Source organism: Somniosus microcephalus, chromosome 11, assembly GCF_052327205.1.
Source record: "Somniosus microcephalus isolate GS21.2 chromosome 11, FLI_Smic_1.0, whole genome shotgun sequence".
In the NCBI taxonomy this organism is placed as follows: domain Eukaryota; kingdom Metazoa; phylum Chordata; class Chondrichthyes; order Squaliformes; family Somniosidae; genus Somniosus; species Somniosus microcephalus.
Window position 1 is genome coordinate 212,672,916 of NC_140997.1, and position 24,843 is coordinate 212,697,758.

At 42.2% G+C, this 24,843-nt stretch overlaps 1 protein-coding gene across 2 annotated transcripts in view; it reads right to left on the reverse strand.

Annotated features, from left to right (window-relative positions):
• The window catches only part of itih3a.2 (inter-alpha-trypsin inhibitor heavy chain 3a, tandem duplicate 2), a 72,958-nt gene that overhangs the window by 44,606 nt on the left and 3,509 nt on the right, over positions 1-24,843 (reverse strand). For both annotated transcript variants that reach the window (XM_086001863.1, XM_086001862.1), the window contains exons 5-13: positions 19,386-19,490; positions 18,966-19,128; positions 18,743-18,853; positions 18,531-18,659; positions 18,331-18,447; positions 17,675-17,843; positions 9,660-9,785; positions 8,991-9,172; positions 1,296-1,481 (exon numbers count right to left, since the gene is read on the reverse strand). In XM_086001863.1, coding sequence (XP_085857989.1) covers positions 1,296-1,481; positions 8,991-9,172; positions 9,660-9,785; positions 17,675-17,843; positions 18,331-18,447; positions 18,531-18,659; positions 18,743-18,853; positions 18,966-19,128; positions 19,386-19,490 — 1,288 coding nt within the window. The remainder of the gene's footprint in view (positions 1-1,295; positions 1,482-8,990; positions 9,173-9,659; positions 9,786-17,674; positions 17,844-18,330; positions 18,448-18,530; positions 18,660-18,742; positions 18,854-18,965; positions 19,129-19,385; positions 19,491-24,843) is intronic.

Sequence of the window (24,843 nt, forward strand, 5' to 3'; positions counted from 1 at the left end):
TCAGGGGACAAGTAGTAGAATGGATAGCTAGCTGGCTTCAAGACAGAAAGCAGAGAGTGGGAGTAAAGGGTAGTTATTCACATTGGCAGAAGGTGGGTAGTGGTGTTCCACAAAGATCAGTGCTGGGACCACTGCTGTTCACAATTTACATTAACGATTTAGACTTTGGAATCAAAAATATCATTTCTAAATTTGTGGATGAAATTCAACACAGACAAATGTGAGGTATTACATTTTGGTAGGAAGAATAGGGAGGTCACTTATCACTTGGAGGGTGCGAGTCTAGGTGGGGTAGAGGAACAAAGGGATCTTGGAGTACAAATACACAAATCACTAAAAGTTGCGACCAAGCACTAGGGTTTATTTCTAGAGAGATAGAAATGAAAAGTAGAGAAGTTATGCTAAACCTGTATCGAACCTTGGTTAGACCACACTTGGAGCACTGGGTGCAGTTCTGGTCGCCATATTATAAAAAGGATGTAGAGGCACTGGAGAGGGTGCAGAGAAGATTTACAAGGATGATACCAGAAATGCGAGGGTATATCAGGAAAGGATGAACAGGTGTCACTTTTCTCTTGAAAAAAGGCTGAGGGGTGACCTAAGAGGTCTATAAAATTCTGAAAGGTTTTGATAGAGTGGATACAGAGAGAATGTTTCCACTTGTGGGGAAGAGCATTAGTAGAGGCCATCAATACAAGATAGTCACCAAGAAATCCAATAGGGAATTCAGAACAAACTTCTTTACCCAAAGAGTGGTGAGAATGTGGAACTCGCTACCACAGGGAGTGGTTGAAGCGAATAGTATAGATGCATTTAAGGGGAGGCCGGACAAACATATGAGGGAGAAGGGAATAGAGGGCTATGCTGATAGATTTAGATGAGGAAAGACGGGGGGAGGCTCGAGTGGAGCATAAACACCGGCATAGACTGGTTGGGCCGAATGGCCTGTTTCTGTGCCATATATCCTATGTAATCCCATGTAATTCCTTGCACTTCTGTTTGTCGAATCTTGTGCCTAAAATGGCTGCCACATTTACCACATAACAGCAGTTACTGCACTCCAAAAAAAAGTAATTAACACTGTATGAAGCTTTGAGATGTTTCTGAGGCCTTTCTGCTGACCAACTTACTGTTTTTACTCAACGGTGCTGCTCAAAGTAGAAATGTTTATTTTAGAAATTGAACTAATATTCAGTAGCAATTTTGTTCTGTTTTGCTTTACTGTCTATTTTATCAAGTTCAAATGCTACACTACAAAGAGTTAAAAAACACGTATGAGGAGTTTGGGAACTTACAGTTTGAGCTATAATTTCTACCGTGAATATATCCAGACTGTTGTCTGAAATCTGGCCAGCTACCACAATTTCAGATCCATCGTAATACTGTCTAAAATTGGTCTCTGTTAATTCTGAAATGGCATTCTCAGAATATTGCAGCTCAACATCCATAAGCAAGGGATTTGCCACTTCATCGTAAAAACCCTGTAGGAAAACAAATAACGACAGAGATTTACACAGAATAAAGGGTTTAAGCAATTTTTTAAAAGCCATTTCATTAAAAACGAATTAAATGAAACAGTAACATACAAAATAGGCAAATTGTAAAGATTACTTTTTAGGTGAATTTTCAGTCCATATGTGCACAAGATAAAGCTAATACAGAGAGGTAAAACAATTATCTACCTTTCATCCAGTGATAGATCACTGGTCCTCAGATTAGGTACAGCACTGGCCAAATGCCAGAGCTCCCTCTTATGTGCAAAGTGTTCACATAGCCATTCCTGATCTGCAGTGCAAGGTGAACATTTCATACTTTTCTAATTGGTTAATATAGGTGAGTGAAACATGACAGTAGTTTGGGGTTGTGGCCTCTATTGCACTGAAACTGTTGAGACTTTTATTTTCACTTTGCCTCTAACAGTTACGAACTAGTGAGAATCTTGCTGTGTATCTGGCTCGCAGTCAGACCAGGGGACTTCTATGCAAGATAGTGGCCTGGAATTTGCGGTCAGCAGCGAAGCAGAGCCTGGACCTGGACTTGGGAGAGAGCAGCATCGGCAGAGCTTAAAAGCGGCAGCAGCAGCGAGGCCCGACCACAGAGCCTGGACCTGGACCTGGGAGAGAGCAGCATCGGCAGAGCTTAAAAGCGGCAGCAGCAGCGAGGCCCGACCACAGAGCCTGGACCTGGACCTGGGAGAGAGCAGCATCGGCAGAGCTTAAAAACGGCGGCAGCAGCGAGGCCCGACCAATTCAGCAGCAGGGGAGAGAGGTAAAAAGTAATCAAAGTGTGACGTCAGCAGGAAGCAGGTAAGTGATTGGTTGGTGAGTATTTCTCTTTTTTATATTTTAACTCTGGTTTATAGTTTCTAAGGTCTCTCTGGTGTAGTGGGGACTGTTGGTAAAACTATTTAACTGTAGTGTAATTAGTGGGATTGATTGATTTAATTTAAACTCAATTAATTAAAGGGTAAATCATGGCAGGACAGCCCGGCCCCGTGATCTGCTCCTCCTGCGATATGTGGGAACTCAGGGACACTTCCTGTGTCCCTGACAACTACGTGTGCAGGAAGTGCACCCAGCTGCAGCTACTGACAGACCGCATTGCGGCGCTGGAGCTGCGATTGGATGCATACTGGAGCGTTCACGATGCTCGGGACATCGTGAATAGCACGTTTAGGGAGTTGGACACACCACAGGTAGAGGTTGGACAGGAAGAAAGGGAACGGGTGACCAACAGGCAGAGTACTAGGCGCAGGCAGGTAGTGCAGGGGTCCCCTGTGGCCATCCCCCTCTCCAATAGATACACCACTTTGAGTACTGTTGGGGGGGATCGCTTATCAGAGGAAGGCAGCAGCAGCCAACTTCCTGGCACCAGGGGTGGCTCTGCTGCACAGAATGGGAGGAAAAAGAGTGGTAGAGCTATAGTAATAGGGGATTCAATTGTAAGGGGAATAGATAGGCGTTTCTGCGGCCGCAAACGAGACTCCAGGATGGTGTGTTGCCTCCCTGGTGCAAGGGTCAAGGACGTCTCCGAGCGGCTGCAGAACATCTTGGAAGGGGAGGGTGAACTGCCAGTTGTCGTGGTGCATATAGGCACCAATGATGTAGGTAAAAAGCGGGATGAGGTCCTAAAAGCGGAATATAGGAAGTTAGGAGGTAAATTAAAAAACAGGACCTCAAAGGTAGTAATCTCAGGATTGCTACCAGTGCCATGTGCTAGTCAGAGTAGAAATAGAAGGATACTTCAGATGAATACGTGGCTAGAGGAATGGTGCCAGGGGGAGGGATTCAAGTTCCTGGGACATTGGAACCGGTTCTGGGGGAGGTGGGACCAGTTCAAACCGGACAGTCTGCACCTGGGCAGGGCTGGAACCGATGTCCTAGGGGGTTTGTTTGCTAGTGCTGTGGGGGAGGGTTTAAACTAAAATGGAAGGGGGTTGGGAACCTGAGCAGGGAGACAGAGGAAAGGGAAACAAGGATAAAAGCAAAAGATAGGGAGGAGAAAAACAGAAGTGGCAGTCAGAGAAATCAACGGTTTAAATCAAACATGGCCACAGTAAATAATAATTCTAATAGGTCTAAGAGCATTAAAAAAACAAGCCTGAAGGCTTTGTGTCTTAATGCGAGGAGCATTTGTAATAAGGTGGATGAATTGGCTGCGCAAATTTAGGAACAGCTTCTTTCCCAGGGCTGTTATCCTACTGAACTCCACAAATAAACACTAAAGCCTGCACATCTGCCGATGCACTTTATTATGGTCATATTTATGCTAATATATATGTACAAATGTATGTTGAAATGTTTAAGTGTCCTAATCCAAATTGTACACTCTCGGGAGCCGCAAGCCTACATTTCGTTGTACTGCACTTGTGCACTAACAATGACAATAAAAGTTGATTTGATTTGATTAAACGAATATGATTTGGTTGGGATTACGGAAACGTGGCTCAAGGATGGCCAAGACTGGGAACTCAACATCCAGGGGTATTCGATATTCAGGAAAGATAGGCAAAAAGGAAAGGGAGGTGGGGTAGCATTACTGGTTAAAGAAGGGATTAACACAATTGTAATGAAGGATATTAGCTCTGATGATGTGGAATCTGTATGGGTAGAATTGAGAAATACTAAGGGGAAAAAAACATTAGTGGGAGTGGTATATAGACCTCCAAACAGTAAGGCGGAGGTTGGGGATGGCATTAAAAGGGAAATTAAAGAAGCGTGCAATAAGGGTACAGCAGTCATCATGGGTGACTTTAATCTACATATAGATTGGGCTAACCAAATTGGTAACAATACTGTGGAGGAGGAATTCCTGGAGTGTTTACCGGATGGTTTCCTGGACCAATATGTCGAGGAACCAACCAGAGATCAGACTATCTTAGACTGGGTATTATGTAACGAGAAAGGATTACTTAGCAATCTTGTTGTACGAGGCCCCTTGGGTCGGAGCGATCATAATATGATCGAATTCTTCATTAAGATGGAGAATGAAGTAGTTGACTCAGAAACAAGGGTCCTCAATTTAAATAAAGGAAACTACAATGGTCTGAGGAGCGAGTTGGGTAGGATTGATTGGGGAATGGCACTCAAAGGGGTGTCGGTGGATAGGCAATGGCAAACATTCAAAGACTGAATGGATGAACTACAGAAGTTGTTCATCCCAGTTTGGCATAAAAATAAAACAAAAAAGGTGACTCAACCGTGGGTAACAAGGGAAATTAGGGATAGCATAAGATCCAAGGAGAGGACATACAAATTGGCCAGAAAAAGCAATAATCCTGAGGATTGGGAGCAATTCAGGATCCAACAAAGGAGGACAAAGGGATTAATTAAGAAAGGGAAAATAGAATATGAGAGTAAGCTCGCAGGGAACATAAAAACTGACTGTAAAAGCTTTTATAGATATGCGAAGAGAAAAAGATTGGTGAAGTCAAGCGTAGGTCCCTTGCAGTCAGAATCGGGGGAATTTATAATGGGGAACAAAGAAATGGCAGACCAACTAAATACATATTTTGGTTCTGTCTTCACAAAGGAGGACACAAATAACCTCACAGAAATACCGGGGAACATAGGGTCGGATGAAAGGGTGGAACTGAAAGAAATCAGTATTTGTAGGGAAATGGTGTTAGGAAAATTGATGGGACTGAAGGCCGATAAATCCCCAGGGCCTGATAATCTACATCCCAGGGTACTTAAGGAAGTGGCCCTAGAAATAGTAGATGCATTGCTGGTCATCTTCCAGAACGCGATAGACTCTGGAACAGTACCCATGGATTGGAGGGTAGCTAATGTTACCCCACTATTCAAAAAAGGTGGCAGAGAAAAAGCGGGGAATTATAGACCGGTAAGCCTGACATCGGTAGTGGGGAAAATGCTAGAGTCCATTATAAAAGATGTAATAGCAAAGCACTTGGAAAGCAGTGACAGGATCGGAAAAAGTCAAATGAATTTACAAAAGGTAAATCATGCTTGACAAATCTACTGGAATTTTTTGAGGATGTGACTGGTAAAATAGATAAGGGAGAACCAGTGGATGTGGTGTATTTGGACTTTCAGAAGGCTTTCGATAAGGTCCCGCATAAGAGATTAGCGTGCAAAATTAAGGCACATCGGATTGGGGGCAAGGTATTGACTTGGATAGAGAACTGGTTGGCGGACAGAAAGCAAAGAGTTGGAATAAACGGGTCGTTTTCCAAGTGGCAGGCAGTGACTAGTGGGGTACCGCAAGGATCGGTCCTAGGACCCCAGCTGTTCACAATATATATTAATGACCTGGATGAGGGAATTGCTACAGTTGTACAGGGCCTTGGTGAGACTGCACCTTGAGTATTGTGTGCAGTTTTGGTCGCCTTATCTGAGGAAGGACGGTCTTGCCATGGAAGGAGTGCAGCGAAGATTCACCAGGCTGATACCTGGGATGGCAGGAATGACGTATGAGGAGAGATTGTGTCGATTGGGCTTATACTCACTGGAGTTTAGAAGATTGAGAGGGGATCTCATCGAAACCTATAAAATTCTGTCAGGCCTGGACAGACTAGATGCTGGAAGGATGTTCCTGATGGTCGGGGAGTCCAGAACCAGGGGTCATAGTCTAAGGATAAGGGGTAGGACATTTAGGACTGAAATGAGGAGGAATTTCTTCGCCCAGAGAGTGGTGAACCTGTGGAATTCTCTGCCACAGAGGGCGGTGGAGGCCAGTTCATTAAATATATTCAAGAAAGAGTTGGATATATTTCTTAAGGCTAAAGGGATCAAGGGATATGGGGAGAAGGCAGGGACAGGGTACTGAATTTGAATGATCAGCCATGATCTCATTGAATGGCGGAGCAGGCTCGAAGGGCCGAATGGCCTACTCCTGCTCCTATCTTCTATGTTTGTATGTTTCTATATTTGCTGCTGGTCCCGAAGTAAGCTTCGCACAAAGGTCTCGCCATCTGTGTGTCGCGAATTTCGGGTTTTCCGACGCATAATTCCAATCAACGGAAATGAATGGGGAGTCCCAGCAAAGAGCTGCTGTGATGTCAACAAGCTGTCGAAGCAGCCAATCAAAACGCAGAATTCTCACAGACAGCAAACCGGCGCCTTTGATTCTAACTTTTTAATAATGTTAGAGAGAGCAAAACAAAGATTGGGACTCTCACATGGGGAAAAGGCAAGCCTGAAATAAAGATGAACAAACTTTTTTTTAAAAAGATTAAATAAACAGTTCTACAAACAGTATCAAGAATTAAAACTAGCAGAAAAGGATCTTAGCTCGGCTCCCCAAGTATAAGGTAGCCACCCCACCATCATATTTTCACTCAAAAATCCATCACCTTCATATAAGACAAGGGTGAACATTTCAGAGCTTCTATTTATCAAAATTCTCACCTTTATATTCAGCTGGCAGGTGCAAATACAGAGGGGGCGATTTTGCCAGCCCTGGGGAGGCGGGTATGGAGGCGGGACTGCCGTGAAAATGGCATAATTTGGGGGGGTGTGCCCAATCCGTCTCCGTGCCATCTTCCCATGAGGCAAGTAGCCGCCCCGCGTCTGGTCCCGTCTCCTTGGAGGTGGGAAGGGATTAAAGCCTATTAACTGCCTGTTAACAGGTTAATAGGCAGAAAATAGGATTATCCCCTTTTTGCACTCACAAGTGTGGGCTTCCCAAAGGCTCCAAAACCCGCCAGCGAGGCGAGGCGAGTACTGGGTCTGCGGGGGTCAGTGGGGTGCAAAAGTGTGGTGTGAAGGTAAGTGATGGGTGCAAGAGTGTAGAGGTGAGTATCTGAGGTAAGTGCAAAGTGTTTTTAAAAGTGTACTTACCTTTGTTTCTTCCTGCAGGCTTCAGTCGGTTTGTATGCGGAGAGTCTCGCACCTCCGTGTTGGGATTGACACGTGGCCCTTGCATTCACAGATGCAACAGCCATCTCAATTCTGTTAAAGAAAGAAGTTTGATGGGGTCTTGTATTCAAGACCTCATCAAACTGCAGAGAATGTCAGTGTTTGACAGCTTCACAGAGCGGTCAAACGATGACAATTCATCTGTCAAAATTTTTTTGACAGATGAAACGTCATACGTTGACGTGCTCTGCAACCGGCTTTCCCTTGATTGGCCTGCTAAGCCCGCTGGGCGAGCTTAACAAGGTCAATCAGGGGAAAACAGCGTGGGTTGGCCACAAATCGATGGAGGCGGGACATCGACCCAACAAGCAGCAGTCCCGCCTCCAACGCGCCCCCAGTCACAAAATTGCCCCCATAGCATTCCTATCAGAAGTTGCTCCACCCCTTCATCATTATGATATTCAAATGGCAACTGTTCCTCCCAGCATCAGTCTGGCCTCCCTCTATCTAACCTCCTCCTGAGATGTCTCCAAATTTAAATGATCAGTGGGAGCCTGGACTCAGGAGGGAAAGTTGATATTTAAATATCCTGATGCTGGAGGAGTGCAGCAACTGCTGATAGCTATACACTCTATAATGTTTCTGCTGAGTCCCCTGACATGAATCAGTCATTCATGAAAGAAAGACTTATGAAATAATACTGAGCGGCCTACGGGTGGTGCTGTCCAGGGAGAGTATAAATACTCGGGCACGGGCCCAGCTTGCGCAGGACATTCTTAACAGGAACTAGTGAAGGACACAACTAGACCTCCATGTTTTAAAACAGTTGATTAAAGCTTTGTTTAACGCTTAGACCAAGTGCCTAGTAGTTTTCTTACGTCATCCACCATTTTTAGAGAAATTTTTCTGCTGGGAGAAATAACCTGCGGAAGGATATGGCCCATGAACAAGATAGCCTTCCTCTTTTAACTTCAAAGAAGGCCATAAATTTCTGGACTAACATGCAGATAAAAATATGGTACGTAAAAATCAAATTCAAAAATTTTCGGACTAAACTGGAGATTTAAAAAGATACAACAGGGCTCATAGATTGTATGCTAGTTTTATGTTTTTTTCCCTTCACCAATTTTCTCCTTCCCTGAAGGCATCAATTGGGTAATCAAGGTCGTGGGCACTTGTTGCCCTTTGGTACTTTACGTTATTCAATTGTGAACCTTGACAGTGATTATCAGCAGACTATTCACCCTGGGTACATCACAGCCTAACCCAATCCTATCCTCTTTCAGTAATAAATTGAAAAGGAATTACATGAAGCCATTCCCATGGTAAAACAAGGTTGTCACTAACGCTGAGGTAAAACATTGCATTCTTTGGAGAAAAATGTGATCAATCAGATCTTTGTAGGTTTGTATCACTTCAGTCCTTCCCCTTATTTTTGTGAGTTTGTTTGCCTATGCAAATCTGTATAACATGCAAAATTTTATCAACTTTCCTCTTCTGACAAACATTTATTCTACTTTACTAGCCCTTCTTCTATTCACACATAAAATTCATTTCTGATACAGCAAAGACAAACTACACACCACCTTTTCCTATGCCCCCCTGAATGAGGGGCCTGTGCTGGAGACTGATTCGAATGGTGAATGAATCTTTACTTTGACATCTGCTTACCTGGAGCTGCAAGGCTGAATCTGAATCATCGTAAATAAGTCGAGCCACACCACCATTATCCAGTGCCATTTTTTCCAGAAAACTGTAATCAACGTCAAAACCAAAACCAAGGCAGTACAAGCTGTACCTCTCCTGTATGGCGCTTTTAACATTGACTTGGATTTTTACTGGGTCCTTTTCTCCTGTGATAACAGTGAATAAATTTATCCTATTAAGCAACTTTTTGTGTTTCTCTTAATCCTACTTTTAATTAGTTTTCTTTCAGTCTTTAGGTCTTCACAAGCTGTGCCATGCAGAGGGGAAGGTTAGACAGCATTCCTTTATCAACTCCACTGTGCAGCCAATTGCAAGGAGGTAGGCAACAGTGGGTTAATGTAAATCATCTTTTCCAAGTTCCTGTCACTATTTTTGTATGAGATAATGATCAAATCAGTTATGATATAATTATAATGATGATTACAATTAGGTAAGTACTGGCTCACATTCATCTCTCCCAAAATAAAAATATCATTCAAGACTTATAACATAAATTCTAAATTTATGGCCAGAAGATGCTTTCATATACCTTCAAAAAAAATTAATGTTATAGTTATAAGGGTTACACAATATTTGAGAATTCTGATTATTCCAATAGTTTTATATCGGGTAGGAAGATTTTTTTAAACTAACCCACATTTGGATCACCATCAGTTAAGAGAATTATCATGGAGACACTTCTTTCAGGCAGTTGCTTTTGTTTGTGAGCTGTGTCCAGAAGACTTACAGCTAGTAGCAGAGAATCATTTATATTTGTTTCTGGAATGAAAGGGAGAAAAAAAAATCAGCTTGTGTTATAAGCTCACATTCAGCAATGGATATCTTTTACACTTATATATGGGAAATGTTATAAATCTCATCATTCATCAAGAAACTACTCGTGAAATAACGCTGGACGGCCAGCTGGTGGCGCCGTCCAAGGAGTATAAATACTCGGGCGTGGGCCCAGCTTGTAGGGACATTTTGTAAGACAAGGAACTAGTGAAATACAACTAGACCTCCATGTTCTGAAACAAGTTGATTAAAGCCTTGCTTTATGCTCAAACCAAGTGCGTAGTGAGTTTTATTACATCAGGAAACACATGGGGGAAATTCTCCTCTGTGATCTTGCCCAAAATCGGTTGTGAGGTCTCTTTTTTTTGTGTGTGACACAGAGACTTCCATGTGTGACAAAGTGCGACCTCTGAGGAGCAAGGGACAGATCTCAATCCTTTTATATATATTCTAGTGGACCTCCATGGAATTACTCATGGTAAGTTCAGATTATATGTGGTTTTATAAGGACCATATTATACATTGTAATGCAGAATGTATTATTCTGCTGCTAATTTGTATTCCTTCAAGGCCAAAAGGCCTAACTGCTCTTAAGTAAACACTGTGTGAAGTCAGCATTTAATTGCCGTTTGAACACCACTTGGGCTTATTTTCTCTTTTTTTCTGGTAAGATCACTCAGACATTACAGACACTTGCTCCTGACTCAAATGACTGCCTTTGTTTAATATACTTCATGAAACAGAAATTTTAGTCTGACACTTCAAGTGTGACAGAGAGGAAACGCATGCTGGCCTACCATTTTTATAATTTAATTATAATAAATATTTGATAATAACTTACTCAAAATGATGCAGTCAGTGCCACATAAAACACAGAACTGTTTATTATAATTATATCATTATAATTCTGATTCAAGCACAGAATTTCAAACATACCAAACTGCCTTGCATTTGTTAACATTATATCTGATCGAGGTGACATTAAACATTAAAATGTATAACATTGACCCAAGCACAATGCCATCCTCAATTATTCATGTTTTTATCACTTAGCACGCTGAGTACAATCAGCCCAGAGCACTGAGCCATCCCTCTGACAGTAACAACTCCTTGTGAAGGATTGGATTTTGTAAATTGTTTTCAATTTTATTCATCAGCGATTTAATGTGGTGCTAATATAACAAACCTGGCTGCATTTCCCTTCACCTCCCCACCCCCATCCACAATCAATCTGTAGAAATTCAAGCCCTGGTGTATCATAAGAACATAAGAAATAGGAGCAGGAATAGGCCACTTGGCCCCTCGAGCCTGCTCCGCCATTCAATAAGATCATGGCTGATCTTGGGCTCAATGCCACTTCTCCGCCCGCTCCCCATAACCCTTCATTCCCTTATCTTGCAAAAATCTGTCTATCTCCACTGTATTGATTTCTTTGTGGGTTCAATGATGAGACATTTATGAAAGAGAATGTCTTTTAATCTAAAGTCTGTTCAACTCTTTATACAGCTTTACAGGAGACACGATGCTAGTGATGCATCTAGAACGAAACTGAAACTAAACTAAACTGCCTTGCTTGTCTCGGTCACATGCCCTCTGCTGGTCAGGCACAAGCAATCAATCAGGCAACTATGCTGGTAAGACATGATAATCAAACAGGCAAATAACATCACTATTTGCTGATATCATTACATCTCCTTTTCTTAAAACAAAAGTATTTTACTTTTAACTAACAACATGTTTTCTTTGTATTAATCTGCATTTTAACTGTAACACTTAATGAACTTACATTATCATTATCATGATCAAGGTTTTTTAACCTTGCTTTGTGTGTTCACATGAAATATGTAAATACACTAGAACTTGAAGAAAGAATAAGATAACATTACTTCCTTCTATAACAATAGTCCTTAAATTTGCTCAATGAGTCTCTCAGGAGGCTTCACGTGTCTTGAGGATTTTCTAATTGATTGTCCTTGAATCTGAGTTGTTGCCTCAGATGATGTGTTCTCAGCTGTGTGATCAGGTTGTTCAACAGTATCAGTCTCTTGACCTGCTGTGGCTGGTCCCATGAGAAGATCTTGACGATTTCTTCTTAGAACAGCACCCTCATCTGTCTGAATGGTGTATGATCTTGGTTGAACTTCACTCAGGACAGTTCCCTTCTGAGTCCATATGTTTGTTTTGTCTTTGAACCTTACTTGGTCACCAGTGTGGAGTTCAGGTAGGTTTTGTGTTCCTCTGTCATAGTAGTACTTTTGCTTTTCTTTCTGTTGTTCTTTGAACTTCCTCACTTTCTCCCCCTCTTTTGTTTTCAGGAGGTTCTCCAGGATGGGTAGGTTTGATCTTAGCCGACGTCCCATCAGGAGTTGGGCTGGTGACATACCACACTCGAGCGGTGTTGTGCGGTATACAAGCATGCTCTGGTAGAAGTCAGTTCCACTGTCTTTTGCCTTGTACATCAGTCTTTTCACTGTGTTTGCGGGCTCTCCTGGGTCAACAGCTCTGGACAACGTGTCTGCTGTATACATCAGCTTACCCGGTGTGTACGCAACATTCAGTTCATCATAGACTGTCTCTCCTTCGCTTTCCACAACGAGGACTCTCTTTACCAGGTTAAGTCTCTCACAGGCTTTTAAACCTAGTATGGCTTGCACATCCTTTGGCACCACGATTAATGCTAGCGTGTGCTCTCTGTCCTTGTGTGTTACTTTGACAATGCATCTTCCTTTCACTGGTATATCAGTACCTGAGTATCCTGTCACTTTCACTTTTATTCCATGTATCTTTGGTCTGGGTCTAATTTTCTTAAAATCAGTCTCTGATATCACATTAACTTGTGCCCCAGTATCCAATTTAAATGGAATGTGTATGTCATTCACTTTTAGTGTCAACATCCAGTCTCTTTCTTCTTTTTTGTTTTCAGACACCACATCTACATAGAACTCCTCTATGTCGCTTTCATCTACTGCATGGACCTTGCTTTGTTGCATTTGGTTCTTACAGCAACGGGCATAATGGTTGTTCTTGTTGCAACTATTGCATGTTTTACCATATGCTGGACACTTTCTTGGTGGATGCTGTGTACCGCATTGACTACATGACTTTCGATTGTCCCTTTCATTTTCGTTCGCTGGCCACGCCTCTTTTTTCACATTGGCACTCTTTTTGTTAAACGGTTTGTATCCGTTCTTTCTCACTGCATCCACGTTGCAGCTACTGTCACTGAACAGCTCCTTTGCCTGCAACTTTACAGTCTCTGTAGCCCTACACAGTGCTATGGCTTTTCCCAGGTCTAGATCTTGCTTTCTTAGCAGTCTTTCCCTTAGACCATTATCTGGAATACCACACACCAGTCTGTCTTTTATCAGCGAGTCTGTCAGTCCCCCAAATTCACACAATTTGCTTCTGTTTCTCAGTTCAGTCACATACTGATCAATAGTCTCACCCGTTTTCTGTACACGTGAAAAATCTGTGCCTCTCAAACGTCACGTTATGTTTAGGTATGCAGTAGGCCTCAAATTGTTCCATTATTTTATCTAGCTTCATTTTGTCTCCATTAGCAGCGAATGTGAAGTTATTATACACCTCCAGCGCTTCATCACCCACGACATGTAAGAACAGTGACGATTTCTTTTTATTACTTTTCTCGTCAGCTCCGATTGCCGCTAAATACAATTCTAAACGTTGTTTGAATCTCCTCCAATTTTCAGCCACATTACCTGTCAACTGAAGCGTCGCCGGTGGGTGTAAACCTTCCATTTTTCACTTCGTTAGCTATTCTCCAATGGTAAGCAACGATGTTCTCTTTTGGCTTGCTAATTTGTGGAGAGCTGATTTAACTTCAGATTTTTTCTCTTCATCTCTTTCAATCACTTCTGACACCATGTATTGATTTCTTTGTGGGTTCAATGACGAGACATTTATGAAAGAGAATGTCTTTTAATCTAAAGTCTGTTCAACTCTTTACACAGCTTTACAGGAGACACGGTGCTAGTGATCCATCTAGAACGAAACTGAACTAAACTCAACTGCTTGTCTCTCACATGACCTCTGCTGGTCAGGCATAAGTAATCAATACATGCAACTATGCTGGTAAGGCATGATAATCAAACAGGAAAATAACATCACTATTTGCTGTATTTAATGACCCAGCCTCCACAGCTCTCTGGGGCAGAGAATTCCACAGATTTACGACCCTCTGAGAGAAGAAGTTCCTCCTCATCTCAGTTCTAAAAGGGCGACCCTTTATTCTAAAACTTTGCCCCTGCGTTCTAGGTTTCCCCACGAGGGGAAACATCCTCTCTGCATCTACCTTGTCGAACCCCCTCAGTATCTTATATGTTTCAATAAGATCACCTCTCATTCTTCTAAATTCCAATGAGTATAGGTCCAGCCTGCTCAACCTTTCCTCATAAGTCAACCCCCTCATCTCTGGAATTAACCTAGTGAATCGTCTCTGAACTGCCTCCAATGCAAGTATATCCTTCCTTAAATAAGGAGATCAAAACTGTATGCAGTACTCGAGGTGTGGTCTCACCAATACCCTGTACAGTTGTAGCAGGACTTCCCTGCTTTTATACTCCAACTTCTTTGAAATAAAGGCCAACATTCCATTTGCCTTTTTGATTACTTGCTGTACCTGCATGCTAACTTTTTGTGTTTCAGGCACAAGGACCCCCAGGTCCCTCTGAACTGTAGCATTTTGTAATCTCTCTCCATTTAAATAATAATTTGCTTTATATTTTTCCTGCCAAATGTTTGCCCACTCACTTAGCCTGTCTATATCCCTTTGCAGGTTCTTTGAGTCCTCTGCACAACTTGCTTTCCCACCCATCTTTGTATCATCCGCAAACTTGGCTACATTACACTTGGTCCCTTCATCCAAGTCATTAATGTAGATTGTAAATAGTTGAGGCCTGAGCACCGATCCCTGTGGCACCTCACTAATTACCTTCTGCCAACCGGAAAATGACCCATTTATCCCGACTTTCTACTTTCTGTTAGTTAGCCAATTCTCTATCCATGCTAATATATTACCCCCAATTCTGTGAGCACTTATCTTATGCGGTAACCTTTTATGTGGCACCTTATCAAATGCCTTCTGGAAATCCAAATACACCACATCCACTGGTTCACCTTTGTCCACCCTGCTCGTTACCTTCTCAAAGAACTCCAGCAAATTTGTTAAATATGATTTCCCTTTCATAAAACCATGTTGACTCTGCTTGACTGCAGTATCATTTTCTAACAGATTATTTTAAATGTTTAGCTGCATAGAATTTGAGTTATGATAAAGAAATAAAGAACCTGCATTCATATAGCATCTTTTCATGCCCTCAGATGTCCCAAAGCACTCTACAGACAATGGAATACTTTTGCAGTGCAGTCATTTTTGTTATGCAGCCAATTTGCACATAGCAGGGTGTGGCAAACAACAAATGAATGAATGGCTAGATAATCTATTTTTGGTAAATGCTGGAAACACTCAACAGGCCAGGCAGCATCCGTGGAGATGCCTGGCCTGCTGAGTGTTTCCAGCATTTTCTGTTGTTATTTCAGATTTCCAGCATCCGCAGTATCTTGCTAATGGGCCGTATTTTCTGATCAAAGCCTCTGATCTGGAAAAAATCTACGCGCTTACCTGAGGGCTCCCGAGGTGCGTATAGTTCCGATGCTGGGCCTCTCGAAACTCCAAGTGTGCAGGGCCCACGTATCCCAGGGGCGCAGGTGGTTCGTGAGCGTCCCTGGGATCACGTGGGCCATGGGGAGCCAATCAAAGAAGGGAATCTCCCTTCATACACTTGACAGATAGACCTGTCAAATATATGAATGGAGATCACCCCAAAAACATTCAGGCTCAGTTAGAGAGCTTACCTGAAAAGAAAGCAGAAGGCTGCAGCTTTTGACAGTTCAGCGACCATTCTGCTTTCTGTGCCGGTGAGCTGAGGGACTCCCGAGACCTGAAGGGAGGAAGCCCGCAGGAAGAAGTAAAGGTAAGTAAAACTTATTAAAACACTTTACACACACCTCACACACTTACCTCTGCACACATGCACCCATCACTCACCTGAACACCGGACATCTCGGCCCCTCCGACCCCCGCAGACCAACGGTCTGCCTCGCTGACCCCGGCAAGATTTGGAGCCATCAGGAAGCCCACACTTCAGGGCTGAAAATAGGGATTCTCAAAAAAAACTGCCTCTTAACTACCTGTTAACAAGCAGTTAATTGGCACTAATCCCCTTCCCGCCTCAAGGAGACGGGACCCGGCATGGGTCGGGCACCTGCCTCCTGGGAAGATGGCACGGAGGCGGGCATCCCGCCCCCCGATTCTGCCATTTTCGCGGCAGTCCCGCCACCAAACCCACCTCCCCAGGGCTGGTAAAATCGCCCCCGTACCTCCAACAATGCAGAAATCTCTCAAGTACTGCACAGACGTATCAGCGTAGATTATATGTTCAAGTCTGTAGTTTGGCTTGAACATACAACCTTCTGACTCTGAGGCCAGAGTGCTATCGAGCAAGTTAAGCTGATATAAAAGATTCTATTCAGTCACATCAGAGCTACCTAATTTCACCATGCCGAGCATGGAGGGGACGTAGAGACTTTGATGTCTCATCAGAGGGAAGAGTTACGCCTGAGCAGTCCTGGGGGTTTCCTGGAGGAAGGAGGAATTGGTGGCAAGCTGGGAGCTGGCTGACTGCCCAGCCCCTTGGCTGCAGAGACATTAAGACAAGCGGACCAAAGATAAGGGATAATTTATACGGGATATAATTTATACAGGAAAAACTTACGTAAATTCCATAAAAAGAGAGCTTTAAGAAAGAAAGGTCTCCCTTACCCCCCCTCCATATGCATACAAAGTGAACCACAGTGATAATTATTCGGGATGAGCTTTTGGCAGTTTTCTTTTATTTTCTATTTTTGATTGTCCAATTTTTAGCATTATAGAAGCAAATGAGTTGAGTAATAGGATGAATAATAGGTTGTGGATTCATCCTCATTGCCCACAAGGTAAGGCCCTGATCGCAGTTGTCACAGCCAAGCAAGTTAAGGAATGCCAGTTAAGTTCATCTTCACAAGAAGACAGATAATATTAGAGGCTGAATCAACATGTGTTGCTCTCTCACCAGCTGCCTGGAGATAAATCTTAGCAAATACCCGACACTTTGGAAGATTGATTGGAGGCGGGTTGACAGCGGGTTTCCTGCCCGCTGTCAATCTTTGCGATTTTGACAGCGGCCCCGCCTCCAATCCCGCACTCTGAGGACCGACAAAATTCCGGCCACGGAATTTAAGTCACTAACTACTCTTTCATAAAGTCAGGAGTGGGACCGTTTACTGATGATTCCATAGTGTTCAGTTCCATTAACAATTCCTCCGATAATGAAACCACTCCTGCCAGCCTACAGCAGGACAACGTTCAGGCTTGGGATGACATGTGATTGGGGTAACATTCACGCCACGCAAGCACCAGGCAATGACCATCTCCAATAAGAAAAAGCCCAACAAACTGCTCCTGACCTTCAAAGGCACCACTATCACCGAGTTCCCCATCATCAACATTCTAAGGGTCAGCATTAACCAGTAGCTCAGCTGGACCAGTCGCATCACCTGTTTTATCACTGACGATATTGTGACGGGTCTATTTGCAACCTGATTCTTTTACCTCCGGTCCCTGCGGAGTATATACTAAAACTTAGCATGTGCTTATCAGAAGATATTATAATCTGTCGAAAAACATTACTTTGGAATTTATGACAGCAATAATTAGGAACTAATTTTACCTGCACCTAGCTGTAAAAGTGCATCTTTACTTGTACTTACTTGCATCTTTACTTGCTCTTAGCTGTAAGCAGAAAGTGTATCTTTACCTGCTCCTAGCCGTAAGTAGAAGATGTATCTTTTTGCTTGCAGTACATTTTCTGGAGTTGCCTGAACTAATGAATCCCTCCACTTTTCAATGGTGGAATCAAAACTGATTATTGTAAAATGATCCTTTATGTTCATATCTCCTAAGATTCTAAGAAGAGCTAGCTTTGTCTGTAAATGAGAAAATAATATTTATGTTATTGCCTCAGGTTAATACTGTTCTTCGCTCCTCTTTTATGTTTCCCCCACATTGGGCATCATTCCACATGTGAAGCTGGAGAAGCAAACCTGACCCAATGCAGCTCAGGATGTCTCAGCATCCAATTTTCCTCCCTCTGCTCTGTTACAAAGAAGGGAGAAGAATTCAAAAGCCACACTACTGAAGATCATATTAAGGCTGAGGCTGGGCAACTACAGTTCCCAGTTGTGCAATCAGGTGTCAGCCATTTATGTGACTCAACTTAAACTTCAATGTTAGCATCGCTGCAACAGTAAGGTTGCTGTGCAAACACACATTTGTTGCAATGGCATGTTTTGACACAAGTAGCACTATTGAAGACATGGAAGTATCTTTCAAACAAATAGGGAGAGTTTGGCAAATATTTTTCAGCAAAAACTTTAAAATAAATCACTAGATGGATTAGGTGGATTACAATACCTGTTTAAATTTGAGGCCACGCATAGAAAAGCTGCGGTCTATCACAAAGATGACATTCTTAGGCAATCTTGGTAGATTCGTAGGTGCAAAATGGTGGACAAAGTAGCCATTCACAACCTGAAATAACATATATGAGGAAATTGGTGAAATGTTACACAACGTGAAGAAGTAGGAACTATTTAAAATGGTCATCTAATTACCTGTATGTCACCACCAGATAGGTCTCGATTGACATCGTACTGTATAATGAAGTCTCCATCCAACAGTGTTTCACCGCAATCAGGACATTTACGCTGTTGCTCCAGGGTTGGTTTGAAGGAAATATGCGCCTAAATAGATTCCAGTTATTACATTCTGAAATTCTGATAAAGGGAATGTTAAAGATGGCTCCATCAAGTTTATAATTACACACCTTTGTTTCAGTTCTGTTCTTCACCATAGCTTGCTCCAGGTCGTTCGTTAAAAAGGTTCCATGAACATTGAGGAAGGCAATGCCTTTTGGTTCAAAAATATAGACATCAATCTAAAAAAATTGTTTAACAAAAATATTAAGGAATTTAATGATAATTTAATGTGTATGTCAAGTTAAAGTATTTTTAGTTATAGAATATTAAATAATCATTTTATAAATGTACCTGGAAATGATTGACAAGCTGCATAGGTTTTACTCTGATGTTCATCTCATATTTCCCCAATTTGCGTTTTAATAATTCTTCATAAGTTAATTCAAATGTGACTTTTTTGCCTGCTGCAACGTTTACTGACACTTTAAACGTCTCCATTTTTCTTCCGGATGCTCTTTGTTCACCAGAAAACAAGTAACAGTTAAAAAGATAAGAGTTGTCAAATAATGGTGCTTTTGCCAGCATTTTGAGAACAGAGCATGAAAATAATTCAACAGTGGATATTGGAAAGCTTGTAACCCCAGCACTCTGTGGGGTGAGGGTAGGGTTGTGAATCATGTTTCCACCGCACCATCCTGTGAATTATTTTCATATATCTCACTATTCTCTGCCAATTATTCTGTAAGTAGATGAGTATAGCTTAGCCCTTACTTTACCAAACCTGCAGTCTGCCCCCGGGAAACTGCTGCTTTGTACTGTTTCTGAGCAACTTCTTTCTCCTTCACATCTCCGGTGTACATCACCCCGTCTATAGTCCTACAGAGGAAGACACCAGAAGAATGTATTATTACACTACAATGAAACTGGCTGTTTAACATATTGTTAGCCATACCCATAGCCTGGGCAGATGGGAGAAAGGTTAAAGAGGGAATAAAGTTAATTTTCTATAATATAATAACATTTAGGGGAAAAAATCTGTTTGCACGGTTTTCAGGCTGGGTATTTTCTGCACACTTACCTGCAATGCTTGAAGTGTTGCAATACAAAAGAACTGAAAATTCATTCTCCTTGCAATTTACATTTAATAGCTTCAAACCCTTTAAAAGCGATACCGTCTGTTAGGGTCGTTTAGATTGGTTTTCAGCCTGAAATAACCTTTGGAGGACTCAATTTATTATTAACGTCTTATGAGACAAACATGTAAGGTTAACTTGGTTTTGAGGAATGTGTGTGCTAGTATTATTAAACAAAACCTTTCTTCAATAATCCAGAGTAAAGAGAGTCAAAAAAAATCATTTAGATCACAATTACACTGCAATATATTAACACTTGCGTATCAATTGCTCAGAAATTAATGTGTGCAGTGTCTTTTTAATCTTTTTAGGTGCAACAATAATTGTATCAGTGTCATTTACCCTTAGTAAGCAAATCAAAAGTGTGGCTGGAGCACAATCTTATGGAATGGTTTATTCAACCCTGAAACAAACAATACATTTCATGGTTTGCCATAGCTTTACATAGCATTAGTAATTCAGTGGGAAGTTGGCAAAAAGTCACAGATACGTTGGAAATCTATTTTAAAAAATGCTGACTCAATAATCTTCTGTTGATGCATAGAGCTAAAAGGGACAGCAGCAGGAGGTGTGTCTGTTAACAGGACTTAAGCTGCAGTCTTGCACTGGTCTCATCAGTAGTGTGACCTCCTTCGTGCAGGATGCGTTTAGAAAATTTAGGAGGTAAATTTTAAAAAAGGACCTCAAAAGGTAGTAATCTCAGGATTGCTACCAGTACCACGTGCTAGTCAGAGTAGAAATAGAAGGATATTTCAGATGAATACGTGGCTAGAGGAATGGTGCAAGGGGCAGGGATTCAAATTCCTGGGACATTGGAACCGGTTCTGGGGGAGGTGGGACCAGTACAAACCGGATGGTTTGCACCTGGGCAGGGCCAGGACCGATGTCCTAGGGGGAGTGTTTGCTAGTGCTCTGGGGGAGGGTTTAAACTAAAATGGCAGGGGGTTGGGAACCTGAGCAGGGAGACAGAGGAAAGGGAAACAAGGATAAAAGCAAAAGATAGGAAGGAGAAAAACAAAAGTGGCAGTCAGAGAAATCAAGGGTTTAAATCAAACATGACCACAGTAAATAATAATTCTAAAAGGTCTAAGAGCGTTAAAAAAACAAGCCTGAAGGCTTTGTGTCTTAATGCGAGGAGCATTCGTAATAAGGTGGATGAATTAGCTGCGTAAATAGAGGTAAACGAATATGATTTGATTGGGATTGCGGAAACATGGCTCCAGGATGGCCAAGGCTGGGAACTCAACATCCAGCGGTATTCAATATTTAGGAAAGATAGGCAAAAAGGAAAGGGAGGTGGGGTAGCATTGCTGGTTAAAGAGGGGATTAACACAATTGTAAGGAAGGATATTAGCTCTGATAATGTGGAATCTGTATGGGTAGAACTGAGAAATACCAAGGGACAGAAAACGTTAGTGGGAGTGATATATAGACCTCCAAACAGTAATGCGGAGGTTGGGGATGGCATTAAAAGGGAAATTAGAGAAGCGTGCAATAAGGGCACAGCAGTTATCATGGGTGACTTTAATCTACATATAGACTGGGCTAACCAAATTAGTAACAATACTGTGGAGGAGGAATTCCTGGAGTGTTTACGGGATGGTTTCCTGGACCAATATGTCAAGGAACCAACCAGAGATCAGGCCATCTTAGACTGGGTATTATGTAATGAGAAAGGATTAATTAGCAATCTTGTTGTACGAGGCCCCTTGGGTCGGAGCGATCATAATATGATAGAATTCTTCATTAAGATGGAGAGTGAAGTAGTTGACTCAGAGACTAGGGTCCTGAATTTAAATAAAGGAAACTAAGATGGTATGAGGCGCGAGTTGGGTAGGATTGATTGGAGAATGTCACTCAAAGGGTTGACAGTGGATAGGCAATGGCAAACACTCAAAGACCACATGGATGAACTACAGAATTTGTTCATCCCAGTTTGGCATAAAAATAAAACAAAAAAGGTGACTCAACCGTGGCTAACAAGGGAAATTAGGGGATAGCATAAGATCCAAGGAGAGGACATATAAATTGGCCAGAAAAAGCAGTAAACCTGAGGATTGGGAGCAGTTTAGGATTCAACAAAGGAGGACAAAGGGATTAATTAAGAAGGGGAAAATAGAGTATGAGAGTAAGCTTGCAGGGAACATAAAAACTGACTGTAAAAGCTTTTATAGATATGTGAAGAGAAAAAGATTGGTGAAGTCAAGCGTAGGTCCCTTGTAGTCAGAATCAGGGGAATTTATAATGGGGAACAAAGAAATGGCAGACCAATTAAATACATATTTTGGTTCTGTCTTCATAAAGGAGGATAAAAATAACCTCCCAGAGATGTCGGGGAACATAGGGTCTGATGAAAGGGAGGAACTGAAAGAAATCAGTATTTGTAGGGAAATGGTGTTAGGGAAATTGACGGGGCCTGATAATCTACATCCTAGGGTACTTAAGGAAGTGGCCCTAGTAATAGTAGATGCATTGTTGATCATCTTCCAACATTCGATGGAATCTGGAACAGTACCCATGGATTAGAGGGTAGCTAATGTTACCCCACTATTCAAAAAAGGTGGTAGAGAGAAAATGGGGAATTACAGACCGGTAAGCCTGACATCGGTAGTGGGGGAAATGCTAGAGTCCATTATAAAAGATGTAATAGCAAAGCACTTGGAAAACAGTGACAGGATCGGACAAAGTCAACATGGATTTACAAAAGGTAAATCATGCTTGACTAATCTACTGGAATTTTTTGAGGATGTAACTGGTAAAATAGATAAGGGAGAACCAGTGGATGTGGTGTATTTGGACTTTCAAAAGGCTTTCGATAAGGTCCCGCATAAGAGATTAGCGTGTAAAGTTAAGGCACATGGGATTGGGGGCAAGGTATTGACTTGGATAGAGAACTGGTTGGCAGACAGAAAGCAAAGAGTTGGAATTAACGGGTCTTTTTCCAAGTGGCAGGCAGTGACTAGTGGGGTACCGCAGGGATCGGTCCTTGGACCCCAGCTATTCACAATATATATTAATGATCTAGACGAGGGAACTAGATGTAATATCTCCAAGTTTGCAGACGACACAAAGCTGGGTGGGCATGTGTGGTGTGAGGAGATGCCGAGAAACTCCAATATGATTTGAACAGGTTGGGTGATTGGGCAGAAGCATGGCAGATGCAATATAACGTGGATAAATGCAAGGTTATCTACTTTGGTGTCAAAAACAGGAAGGCAGATTATTATCTGAATGGCAATAGATTGGGAGAAGGGGAAGTGCAAAGAGACCTCGGTGTTCTTGTGCACCAGTCGCTGAAGGTAAGCATGCAGGTGCAGCAGGCAGTTAAGAAGGCAAGTGGTATGTTGGCCTTCGTAGTGAGAGGGTTTGAGTACAGGAACAAGGATGTCTTGCTGCAGTTCTACAGGGCCTTGGTGAAACCACACCTTGAGTATTGTGTGCAGTTTTGGTCGCCTTATCTGAGGAAGGATGTTCTTGCCATGGAGGGAGTGCAGCGAAGATTCACCAGGCTGATACCTGGGATGGCAGGAATGACATATGAGGAGAGATTGGGTCGATTGGGCTTGTACTCGCTGGAGTTTAGAAGAATGAGAGGGGATCTCATTGAAACATAAAATTCTGACAGGACTGGACAGACTAGATGCAGGAAGGATGTTCCCGATGGTCGGGGAGTCCAGAACCAGGGGTCCCAGTCTAAGGATAACGGGTAAGCCATTTAGGACAGAAATGAGGAGGAGTTTCTTCACCCAGAGAGTGGTGAACCTGTGGAATTCTCTACCACAGAAGGCAGTAGAGGCCAATTCATTAAATATATTCAAGAAGGAGTTGGATATATTTCTTAAGGCTAAAGGGATCAAGGGATATGGGGAGAAAGCAGGGACAGGGTACTGAATTTGAATGATCAGCCATGATCTCATTGAATGGTGAAGCAGGCTTGAGGTGCCGAATGGCCTACTCCTATCTTCTATGTTTCTATATCATCTCTGTCATTTATCCATCTGTTATTTTTCTTTTAAGTATAAGCCATACTTCCTCTCCTGTGCATGTTTTTTTGCCTTCCCCTTTGATCTGATCCCATTTAACTGCTCTTCGTTTTGCAGTTCTGATGAAGGGACCCAACCCCAATCATTAACTTGTCTGTTCTCTCCACAGATTCTGACTGACCTGCTGCGTGTTTCCAACATTTTCTACAGATATTGCATTCGTTTTTTTAAATTTTTTATCTGAATGATCATCCTGCTTCAGGTGCTGAATGACCTGCTGTGCATTTCCAACAACAACTTGCATTTATATTACCTTTAATGTAGTAAAACATCCCAAGGTGTTTCACAGGAGCTATCAAACAAAATTTGACACCCAGCCACATAAGGAAAGAAAGACTCGCATTTATATAGCGCCTTTCACGACCACCGGACGTCTCAAAGCACTTTACAGCCAATGAAGTATTTTTCGAAGTGTAGTCACTGTTGTAATGTAGGAAATGCAGCAGCCAATTTTGCACACAGCAAGCTCCCACAAACAGTAATGTGATAATGATCAGATAATCTGTTTTTTAGTGATGTTGGTTGAGGGATAAATATTGGCCCCGGACACCGGGGATAACTCCCCTGCTCTTCTTCGAAATAGTGCTGTGGGATCTTTTGCAAAGGTCACACTACTGATGAGATATTAGGACAGGTGACCAAAAGCTTGATCAAAGAGGTCGGTTTTAAGGAGCGTCTAGTATGTTTTGTACTTATCTCTCAACGATGTATGCTTGCTATTTCTCAAATTTCTTACAAACATTGAATTATAATTGCCCACGTTGGAACAAAGGCTCACCCACTGATCCTGGGATTATGCAAAAATGGATTTCGTTTTAAATCAGCACAATCACAGGCTGGAATGTGAGCCATCTGGTGCACCCATCTAACTCTGGATCAAAACGGAGGCCAAATCATGCACATGATATGTAAATAGCCTAATGAATAGCACACAGATATGTGTCGGGGGCCACTATGCATATCATTTATCTTGAGTGTATTACTGTGGCTACAGAGTGAAAACATTAGCTCATCATTTACAATTCATGCAATTGTAATGTTTACACATAGGGG